This window comes from Postia placenta (genome assembly GCF_002117355.1).
Source record: "Postia placenta MAD-698-R-SB12 unplaced genomic scaffold POSPLAscaffold_1, whole genome shotgun sequence".
NCBI classification, from domain to species: domain Eukaryota; kingdom Fungi; phylum Basidiomycota; class Agaricomycetes; order Polyporales; family Adustoporiaceae; genus Rhodonia; species Rhodonia placenta.
Window position 1 is genome coordinate 4,110,668 of NW_020169832.1, and position 11,115 is coordinate 4,121,782.

Genomic DNA, 11,115 nt, shown 5'->3' on the forward strand with positions numbered 1-11,115 from the left:
ACGGTATCAGGCATCGAAGAGATGCCTGGAGCAATCAAGCCTCTTTCCCTGCAAATCACGCCTACTACCTCCGCTCTCGAGGCGCAACTAAGTGCAGGCATGAGTGCTGCATTGCTGCCTGAGCCGCTACCCCGCTTGCCCGTCGACAGGACACCTGCAGACCCATGCGAGGCGGTGCGTCCTTTATAAACGACTTACATCGGCAGCTCTACTGACACGGCCTCCAGGACAAGAAAACCCAGGACAGCTGGGTCAAGCGCAATCCAAACCTGATCCGTCTCACAGGAAAACATCCATTTAACGCCGAGGCCCCGCTTCCTGACCTTTTCGAGGCGGTGAGCCACAGCTATTCTATATCGTCATGTCCACAGCCTGATTGCGGCGAATCTACAGGGATTTCTCACACCCGCACACCTGCATTTCGTCCGCAACCACGGTGCCGTCCCGCAGGTAGATGTAGAGACGCTTGCAAATTGGATCATCCGCGTGCACGGCCTCGTCGAGAGCGAGCGTGTCTTCTCTCTCAAAGACCTCCAAGAGTCGTTTGAGGTCGTGACACTCCCCGTCACTCTGGTCTGCGCGGGAAACCGCCGCATGGAGCAGAACGTCGTTCGAAAGAGCCTTGGATTTGACTGGGGCTCCGCAGGAGGTGCGTCAGTCAAAAGTTCCAATTACACAGACATTGACTGATAATTGGGTCTTTGTGTGCTAATAAAGTGTCTACTGCTCTATGGACCGGCGTGTACTTAGCGGATATTCTTGATGCTGTGAGACCTATTCGAAGGCGCGCAAAACATGTTATCTTCGAGGGTGCAGATAAACTCCCCAATGGACCTTATGGAACGTCGCAAAAGCTAAGTTGGGCGAAGAGCAAAGACAGAGGGATGATGATCGGTACGCAGAGTTCTCTTTCGTGCAAATTCCTTCCTACAACTTCACGGTCGTATATACAGCTTGGGCCATGAATGGTGTCCCTTTAGAGCCAGATCACGGCTTCCCCGTGCGCTTGGTTGTTCCCGGACAAATAGGCGGTAGGTCTGTGAAGGTAAGTTTCCGTCAGGAAATATTACTGCGGCACTCTGACGCCCCTTTGATCGACACAGTGGCTCACGCGGATAGAGGTTTCCGATCGTGAAAGTCAACATCATGTAAGGAAGTATGATCGTACGTTTTGATGTCTTTTGACAAACTCATTTGTAGCTACATTTCCATGGTATGTACCCCTCGTGACGCCTAGACTCACGGACGGAGGACTAACGTACGACACAGATAACAAGGTCTTGCCGATGCAGTTGTCGCCCGAACGAGCACGAGAAGAGAGCAGCTGGTGGTACGACCCCAGGTCAGTTCCAGACACTTCTCTCGCAGGCATAGGTGCTAATAACTTTGCACGACAGCTATCTGATCACGTACGCGCTTGATGCTCGTTCCGCACCTCAACTATGTACTGACCGGGAGGTGCAGCGAGCTTAACGTGAATAGGTACAGCCTCTCTTCAGTTCGTCGCTCGACATCGGTTCACGAAACGTCGCGGGGACGATGACAGTGCGATCACCAAACCTGCCCACGACGAATCGATAGTTATTCCTCCAGATCTCTCTGAGATGTCTAAAGATACATACACGATGCGAGGGTATGCATATGCCGGCGGTGGCAGGCGGATTAACCGCGTGGAGATCTCCATTGATGATGGGCGATCCTGGTTCCTTGCTAACGTGTGAGTGGCGTATAGGCTGTTGCTCTGTCCGTAGTCCTAACGACGTCGCAGCGAGTACCCTGAGGATCTCTACCGCTCAACATCGCATACCAGCAAGACGTACGGCACGCTGGACTTGTCAGAGAGAGATACATATTTGTTCGTGGCTCATATTTCGCATCGCCACCGCAGCTCACATACGCTGCAGCTGCTGGTGCTTCTGGTCATATGAGATCCCGCTAGCGGAGCTGGCCTCCGCGAGCTGGATTTATGTCCGAGCGATGGACGAGAGCATGAATACACAGCCACGCGACATGTACGTGGGATTTTCCTCCGCAACCGCACTCGACTGATATATACTCGCCAGGTATGTGAACGCGACATCAATGTTAAACAATTGGTAGGTGTCCCCAAGGCGAACCGCGCAGGCGCTGACTGGCGGCAGGTGGTTCCGAGTTGCTATTTACAAAACGGACACTGGAATCCGCTTCGTTCACCCCGCACCCGTGGGCAACACATCGCCGGGCTGGATGGAGGTAATGTCCACACTGTCGATTCACTCGCAGAAGCCTAATCATGCATGGATGCAGATTCTGAAATCCTCCGGCGCGGATATACTGCGACCTGTATCTGGAGAGCAACCGTCCCAAGCACATGTCCCCGCGCAAGACCCTGAACCTGCCGCGAAGGTTGAACTTACGAATCCTGCGATCCGCCGGAGGATCACAGCGTCCGAGTTCAAGTCTGAGAGCTGTAACAGGGCCTGGGCAGGTTGCGCAGCACTGATATACGTCTTATTACTGACCTGATGGTATGCCTGACCAGTTTGCCGTTCACGGCGAAGTATACGACGCCACAGACTATCTCGACAAACATCCGGGGGGACCAGGTTCGATCCTCTTGGTGGCCGGAGACGACGCCACGGAAGATTTCATGGCAATTCATTCGCTCGATGCGAAACGCAAGTTAGCGCAGGTATGATCATAGATTCGACGAGCCCGACGACTCTAACGTGCAGCAGTACCACATCGGCACCCTAGAGGACAGCGAGAAGGCGACGGATGTTGTAACAGCGTCGTCTCCCAACGCTGTGTTCCTAGAACCAAAGACCTGGAAGCCAGTTACCCTTACCGATATCGAGCAAATCAACCACGACTCTTACCTGTACCGCTTCTCGCTCGGAAGCGATCAGCAGCCTCTGGGGCTTCCAACCGGCTACCATGTATACGTCCGGCTCAAACGGAAGGACACCGGGGTCCTTGTTCAGCGAGCCTACACTCCTGTCTCGAGGCACGACGCCGTGGGATGTATTGAGTTCTTAGTGAAGTTCGTCCGTAGTTTTCATACAAGTAAGATCTGTCGTTTACCGAAAACACTCAGGATCTATCATCCGTCGCCGCAGTTCCCTGCGGGTGGGAAGATGACCATGGGATTCCATCAGCTGTCACTCGGTGACAACGTCGAGCTCAAAGGCCCCATTGGGGAATTTATGTATCAAGGGAGAGGCTCTGTCTCTGTGCAAGGCATTTCGAGGAAAGTAACGGAATTAGGGCTCATTTGTGGCGGTAGCGGTAAGTGGAACCGTTCACCTTGTCACTGTCAGTTCTTAAGCTTTGCTAGGTATCACACCAATCCTTCAAGTCCTCCGCGCTGTCCTGCACGATCCATCAGATGAGACGCGCCTGTGGCTGCTCAATGCTAATAGGACGGAAGCGGATATCCTCTGCAAGGCCGAGCTCGACGAGCTGCATGCGCTCCACGGCAAAGGTCGACTGCACCTGCACTACACCCTCACGTCCGCACCAGAGGATTGGAAGCACAGCACTGGCAGACTGACGGATACGATGCTGGTCACTCACCTTCCCCAACCTTCTCCAGATGCCCTGATCCTTGTATGCGGCCCTAACGCCATGATTGACGAGGCGATAAAACCCGGCCTAGAAAGATGTGGCTGGGACATAGACATGTCGCTGGTGGTATTCTGATTTGGGAGGAGGATGTGTGTATGTAGGTACAGTGAGTAGGACACATGAACAGAGAAGTAACTACGACAGAAATGCTTTTAGACGAACTCCTAGGACGATCACATTGTATGTACTCTAAAATGCCTTTGGCTCGTTACCCTCAACGCTAGATGACATATCCACTACCAGCCAAGGACGCCAGGAAGGGCCTTGCGACAGTAGCATCTGCGGCGGCGACCAATGTCTTGATCCGAGGATCCTGCCGGGAGAGTTTGACCATTTCCTGGCCCAGGAATTCCCGAGGGTCGCGTACATATGCTACGGGATCAACGGTGACACTTTCTGATGCCGCCAATCGTGAGTACGCTGCCTGGTATCCCGCCGTTTGTTCTTCGAAGTCGATGGCCGTCAGACCAGCATCGGGGTCGTCTACCTCGTCTTTCTTAGTGAGGTATTGGGGCTCTTGGAAGAGCGTAGCGAGCGCAGTGAATACCGCAGGCCTGAAGGAACGGTCAGGACGCAAGGCCAAGCATACAGCACAACCACTAACCATGCGTTCACCGAGGGCTCTTGCAACATCAGGACGCTTTGTGTGAGTAGCCGCGTTAGACCCACGACCACGACCTTGCGATCCTTTGGAGGCATACGCGGTGCCTGTGGGGCAACAAAATTGCCAACAATTTGTGACCATAGTCTGGTGGAGTGTGTCAACATTCTGTAGTGTTTGTCCATAATGGAAATGACCAACTGAGGTTGGATCTCCTCGACTGAGCTGATCACGTAATCAGGACCAAGACCGTCCACGTTAAGCGCCATCGTGAACGCGAGGAAGTACACGAAGTTGTATACGTATTTGTCTGTTTTGCTGGTCTGCATGCGCGTGAGCAGGTTGACCAGCAGCGCGCGGAAGTACTGTTTGAGTTCTGATCTGTACTAGTGTCAGTCATCAACTCGCGGCGCGCTTCAATCTCAGCTTACGGTGGGATATGCTGCACAACAGATTGCAAGAGCTCAAAGCCCCACGCGTCATTCAGCTTTGAGGGGATGAGGCGCTGCTGCACGACAGCCAACACCGCAGGATACTGGTTCGCCGCGACCATCTGCTTGGCATCGCGCGAAAGGAACGCCTTGAGCAACTTGACCAAGCCGGGAATGCTGCCCTTTTGTTGCCACGCAGGTGGCGTGAGCAGGAAAGGAAGGAGACTGCGGTACTCCGCGGGTACGTCTGTTGTGTGTAACTCGAGCATTTGCGCGAGGATCTGGAAGACATAAGGAATGTACTCTGACATATCAGAATGATCAGCGACGATTCAGATGACGTATGATGAGGGAGCTTACGGTCGATATCCTGCTGCAGAATGATAGTGAAGGGGCCGAACAGTGCCTGTTCGAAAGTCGGCAGTGTTGTCGATTTTGCCCCGACAACAAATCTGAGATACACTGAGAACACCTTAGGAGCGACTTATGCTATGGACTCACCTCATCAGAGCTGACATGCTCTCGAAGATGTACTGATCGAAAAGTGGATTACTGGGGTTCTTGGAGATCACGCCAAGAATGGCGACCAGCCGCAGCAGGATCTGCTCATAGCCCTGCACGAGCGTTGATCGGGCAGTGATAATAACACGCATGGCGCCTACTCAAGTCAATCAGTCTCTGTTCCTCAGCATATAGATACCAGTCGCGCACATCTCATCAAATACTCGTTCTCAGCAATTTTGTCTGCTGTTTCGGCGCTCTCAATCTTGGTCAATAGCGCGTCCAGGAGGTGAGGTGCAAGCTCGTGGATGTCAGCTTGTGTGAACCTGTCGTATTTAAGATATCTGAGCGAGCGCTTCATATTTATCGAGCGGAAAGACCTACATCAATTGGTTGCCCTGCTTGATGAACAGGATCCGTTCAATGCTGATCGCCGCATATGTATAGCAAACATAGTTCTCTGAGCTGATATGGCGCACGAGTAGGGGGAGGACGGATAGCAGTTGCGCCTTGACAAGCTGCACACGCTGAATCAATGACTTGATCACCGACGACATCAGAGGCCACTCACCTGATTCCTGAATGTGTACAAGAACCGTATTGCGTCGACTTGGAGGATGGGGTGTACACTTCCCGCCTCAGCTTGTAGGTCCTGGAAGACATGTTCCGAAAAGAATTGCACAACGTCCACAAGCGTGTTCGTCGACGTTACGCCATGCTAGAAGTGTATGTTAGCGCTCGGCCCAGATGGATTGACATCTCATCAGCTATAAGGACGCACCTGCGTTGTGCTTCCGCGCGTCGCGACAGCAGTCATGATGTAGATCGCCGTGTCCTTCGCGCGCCAATTAACCTCCGGTTTCGCGTTGTACTGTTGCAGGCCTTGCCCAATCCACGCGCCCGCCACCTCGGTCGTGTCCGCCTCAAACCCAGACGACACTAAAGCGCGCAGCACCTCCGCTGCTGCCTGCCTCCGCGTCATCGCGTCCGCGCTCACGCCCGCGCCGCCGAGCGCCGGCAGCGAGAGGTCCAGACGGATGTACTCGAGCGGGTCGTCCTCGAACTGCTCGATCTCATGCTCTGGAGTTCCGTAAGATCCATTAGCCACAGTGCAGGGGAACGGATAGAAAACGTGCCTCGCAAGCCGACGTTCGGCACGACGATGCCCTGCACGAGCTGTGAAATCGTCTCGCGGGACCCGAATAGCTCCTTATAGTGCCCGGTCCGGATCGTGGTGGAGATGAATCGTAGTGACTGTGACACAAGCTTCAAGAGGCCCCATGTATAAGTGGCGGCTATAGTGAAAAGAAAAAGAAGCCTACCCCGTCGTCGCCGACGCTCAGACGTCGGTCGGTACCGACAAGCTGCCACACCTGTTGCACGACCGCCGGCACCGACCCTGCATTCAGCATCATTTCCGGGTACAATTTGATATAGAGCTTCGAAAATGTCAGTTAACAGCAGATCGCGGCCCCGCCGGTACTCACCTCGCAGATTTCCAGAATCCCCGTCTTGATCTGGGCAGATAGCGACGGCGTTGTGTCGTCGAGCTGCATGGCGTTGTTAGACTCAGTGGACACGGCTCAAAACCAATGACCTACGTCTCCTTGCAGTTCGCGGCGCTCTAGCGTCAGCGTCTTGATGAATAATCCATCCGGAGGCCCAAAGAAGTGCAAGTGGTTGTCCTCCATGGCCGGTGGTAGATCCTGGCACGTCAAGTCATAGTAGATATCTACGAGCAATACCACCGCCTGCGCAACCAGCGAGAGATTTGGTGGCGCGGGCACTGCGAAGAGCAGCTGCGCTGAATGGTTGAAGAGCGAAAGGAAGGGCGTCGCAAAGCGTTCCAGCACGTAGTTGATGGTGAGGAAGAGGGGGTCGGAGCGTGCCTCTGAGCGCCAGGGGCGGAATATTGAGTGTGCAGTCTCGAGAACCCCTATGTTCACGTCATAGTTCTCTTCTGAGAGTGATTGCACGAGTTGCTGTAATGAGGTGATCAGTTAAGTCCTGGGAGATGATCCATCCTGCACGATGAAATGCATTGGTGCCGCGTAGCGCAAGGAAAAGACGACTTCAAAGCGTATCGCAAATCGTCTGCATTCAGAAGGACACTCTCCAACTAGATTTGCGTAGGCTTTGAGGCGATCTAGAAGTCTAGCAAAACCACCGAAGCTCAAGATTGGCGTAAGATATGCGCTTGGACTCAGCGTATGCTGGAATAGAGACTGCACATGTAAAGCCAGTCGTTCTGAAAGGACGAGGAGACATCTCAATTGAACGAGATAGGCACTCGAGGCACAACCGCCCGCGACTGCGAGTGTGCCCGGGAAGCTCAGTTGCGAGGTGAGCGCTCAGAGGAGTCTACATCAAAGATCTGCCATTGATGTGATGCTGAGACAATAGACGGCACAAAAGCTCTGTATGGCATCGCCTGTCCCGCCAGACGCAGATCATGTGAATTCGAAGCGGTAAACAACAAGCAACAGCATGGACGGGCATGGCAGTGCACATTCTAGTGCTCACGAAAAAATCAACAATGGTGGCCCGTCCGAGATCGGGAGCTGTTCATGGAGCCATAAGTTTGAAAGGCGCCTCGTAGTTAACCACGACACAGCCACGGCAGGCCGGCTTTGAGTGATCGGGACTGGATATCAAGCTCATCGCTGCATGAAGCGTGTAAGAGAGATGCCCAGGTGGCACGTGATTGGGCCGCCACAGTCTCCGTTGCAAACATAAAGCAACAGAAGCATATGCAGCAGCAGCCACAGGCAACCAACAGAGGTGGCTAGAAGCGGTACCACGTCTTTCAAGGTGCCTTTGTAAGCATACAGACGTCTGCTCTGCATGAACAGCATAGACAGGATCCGCGTGCCACGGAACACAGCGCGAGAGGACAACTCACATCCATGAGATCCGGCCACAGCTCCGGGAAGTCCTTGCTCGCAATCAGGGATATCGCCTCCGCTATTTGTGCACGCATGGCCTTGCTGGACGCGTTCGAGAGCGCGATCATGGCTGGAATGAGCTCACTCCGCAGAGCGGTCTTGTCCGCCTCTGGTACGGGAGGCTCTTCCTGTATCAAGAACATCAGGATCAGACAGGCATGCTTAGTTTGCTTTATGGAGATACGCACGTCCTCCCATCGTGTCTTGACGACGTTTTTGAGATAAACGCTCGCGGCGAGCCGGATGGCGCGGTCCTGCGACTGGTCGAGGACAAGGCGGAGAAGGACGGAGAGAAAGCTGGGTTGAACGCTGAGTGTTTGTAGGTTTTGCTCTGCCTGTTTTCGTGAAGTAGGGTTAAGGGAAGCGAGGAGGAGATTGGGGAGGTCAGACATGATGAGGGGAGATGGAGAACAGAGCAGCAGACAGCACGCGTTTCTTTGCCAGTCGCGTCCGGGCACGTGCCACGTGTGGCCACCGGCGCCTGATATAGATGGGCGCTTCCGGCTTCCGCCCTCTTCAAATTCAAAGTCTAGACGCTTTCTAATCGAGGCGCTGAAATAGAGCTCTCAAGGTATATCCTTACTTTGCAAGATTTAGCATGCTTCTGGATAAGCAGCATTGAATAATAGAGTTGCCATCAAGCACAGGTACGACCCAGAGGCGGCACCCACAGACGTCCACTGGAAGCGGAACATGACACTGGCGTGTTCGCAATCAGTGTTCCCTTGTCCTGTGTGAGCCGGACATCTGTCACGTCTACAGCCACTCTAAAAAAGCAGAGATGTCTTTTCCACGCTCGTACAGCAACGCATTCATGGCCCCCCTCGGTTCCGCCTCTTCCTCGACCCTGCCGTCTGCACTGAACCACTCGCATCCTTTCCTCCGTTACTTCTTACATGCCCGTAACATTCACAATCTCGCCGCATCTCACTCCAATCCCACCGACCAACACTCGCGATCCCGATGGCGGCGTCGTGGAGCTCTTGCAACAGGCTTGCCCCGAGCAGTGGCTGCAGTGTGCAGAGGTCCTCCAGTCGTCTATCTCTCGCCACGAACTATCAAATCTCCACCCTCGGAGCAATGGTTTTGTGCACACCGTCCTTCATGCCTACAACACACACCAACATTTGACTATCAGGTGAGCTCTCGGGCATACGTGACAGGGCGTCCCAGGCACGGCTGGTGCGTTGTTCGGACCAACCACGAGTCTTAGCTTCCAAAGACGAAAGAACCGCAGCTCGGATACCGGTGGAATCCGTCTCGTAAGCTTCTCATCGCTTTCCATAACGAACGCATGCGCTTCGTGATGCATGTTCCGATGGTCCTGGAATCGTGACAAACTCAATCATTGTGGAACTCACTCTTTTCTGATTGGCCCTTGCGCTCAGTTGGAAAGCCGCAGATTGCTACTTCCACTTGAGTACTATGCGATCGGAACCAGGACCACTTACAGGGTGTGTGCTGGTCCGATACACATACGAGAACAGCTTCGATACTGGAGGGGGGACGGAGGTAATGAAGCGTTCGGCCTATTATTTCCAAGATGGGGAATTTGTCCGAATGAGATAGATCTTACCGAGGCATTGGCTCAAATATCGGTTCGACATCACATTGAGTACTCGACTTGACTACTAGATGTCCGCCGACGTCATACCCTCACACGTTACAGATTGATGTCTGTTAGTTTTGATTCAAATCCTGAAAGGTGTAAATTGGCGGTGCTACCGTCCATCTCCCATTGTCGTTGTCTGCGCATTCTTGAAGCGGCTTTGGATATAGCTACTATTTGGATATCCAGCACCTTACTCATGCCCGAATTTTCAGACCTGATGACGTCTGGATAGCTATTCTCAGCCAGCTTAGCTTTTAGTGAGTATTACACTTGTCTTTAGACATCAGAATCCGTGACGAGGAACAGTGTCAACGCGCACAGAGAAGAACTGCGCGGCTCTTTTGGCGATTTACAGGCCAAAAAACCTGTCCACATTACCGCGGAGGAGTCCCGCTACACCGTTGACTTTGCAAGTGTGGCGCGGCAGCTTACAACACAACTAGAAGAGCATGTACGTTACCTGCCTCCATAGGCAGTCTACTTTATTTGACATGCTTGTACAGATTGCAGACAAGAGCATGACGCGATGGATCCTCCCCGACTTCACAACGACCACCCTCGTCGACACCACTGTCTGCTCCACCCTCATGCTCTCCTCACTCTCTTCGTACGCCTGCGTCTTTCCTTACTATGACCATCTGCTTACACATATCATTCAGGTACTTCGAGTTCCGCCCCGTCTGCGCATGCGGCCTTCCCAGCGTCACGCTTGCCGGCGAGCAGCCCGACTGGCAGAAGCTCCTCGACCGCACCACGTGGCTCGCAGGCCTCGGGCCCGAACCTGCGCGCTGGGCCGCGATGCTCCGCCCCGTTCTGCAGCGCTTTGCTAACGCGTTCGCCGGCACGCCAGACGTGTCCTTCTGGACGCACGTCGTGCACTTTGACCCCACGTTATATGGCGCGGACGACCTCAGCGGGTGGCTGTCTGTGTTTTGCGTATGGTCGAATACGGGAAAGTGGCAGCCGCAGGCACTCCCTGCACAAGCCGGCGCCGGAACAGGCGAGGGGTCAAGCGCATCCGGTACGTTCCCCTATGTGTTAAATCGAATTTAGGCGCTGATGCGCGATCTACGGCGGATACAGGCGCTGGCCAGGACCACGATCGGTGCCTCGTCCTCGACGGAGTTGTGTATCCACAGATGAGCGTGTTATTCGTGCCCGAGGGATTCTGCGAGGCAGATGCGGTGCTCATGGACGGTGCGCAAGAACTACGATGCATGATGATTGCGGGGCATATCGCGATGGCCGTTTCGGCAACGCCTGCGCCCGATGCGGGAGCGGAGGTGGGAAAAAAGGGAGAGGTGGATGCTAGCAAAGAGGGCGCAGAAGCGAACGCGGTGGGAGAGGAGGTTTCGGCTCATGGGTCGGCAGGATCAGAAGAGACGACAGGCGAGCGCAGAGGGGTAAGCCCGGCGCCAC

The 11,115-nt window shown here is 54.1% G+C and overlaps 3 protein-coding genes across 3 annotated transcripts; 2 read left to right on the forward strand and 1 right to left on the reverse strand.

The window, feature by feature from the left end:
• Positions 1-21: 21 nt before the first annotated feature.
• POSPLADRAFT_1052317 (hypothetical protein) lies at positions 22-3,681 on the forward strand (the record flags this gene model as incomplete). The annotated part of the gene is made up of 20 exons (XM_024480262.1): positions 22-174; positions 228-335; positions 394-649; positions 718-894; positions 954-1,045; positions 1,104-1,148; positions 1,201-1,213; positions 1,270-1,342; positions 1,398-1,409; positions 1,465-1,482; positions 1,547-1,717; positions 1,769-1,855; positions 1,905-2,012; positions 2,064-2,096; positions 2,142-2,232; positions 2,287-2,385; positions 2,522-2,671; positions 2,718-3,022; positions 3,077-3,267; positions 3,317-3,681. The coding sequence occupies 20 exons, from the start codon at positions 22-24 to the stop codon at positions 3,679-3,681; spliced, it is 2,547 nt and encodes an 848-aa protein (XP_024344985.1).
• A 145-nt stretch (positions 3,682-3,826) lies between these two features.
• On the reverse strand, positions 3,827-8,476 carry POSPLADRAFT_1043317 (hypothetical protein; the record flags this gene model as incomplete). The annotated part of the gene is made up of 16 exons (XM_024478278.1): positions 3,827-4,160; positions 4,211-4,354; positions 4,409-4,588; positions 4,639-4,942; positions 4,999-5,090; positions 5,140-5,296; positions 5,350-5,465; positions 5,524-5,657; positions 5,711-5,857; positions 5,921-6,219; positions 6,276-6,405; positions 6,462-6,578; positions 6,627-6,689; positions 6,741-7,121; positions 8,042-8,212; positions 8,273-8,476. 16 exons carry the CDS (start codon positions 8,474-8,476, stop codon positions 3,827-3,829), a joined length of 2,973 nt encoding a protein of 990 aa, XP_024344986.1.
• Positions 8,477-9,064: 588 nt separating this feature from the next.
• On the forward strand, positions 9,065-10,659 carry POSPLADRAFT_1095329 (hypothetical protein; the record flags this gene model as incomplete). The annotated part of the gene is made up of 5 exons (XM_024483125.1): positions 9,065-9,222; positions 9,909-9,953; positions 10,003-10,147; positions 10,200-10,303; positions 10,356-10,659. Coding segments are annotated over 5 exons (756 nt in total), but the record flags the coding sequence as incomplete, so codon positions are not given.
• Between the last annotated feature and the right edge of the window lie 456 nt (positions 10,660-11,115).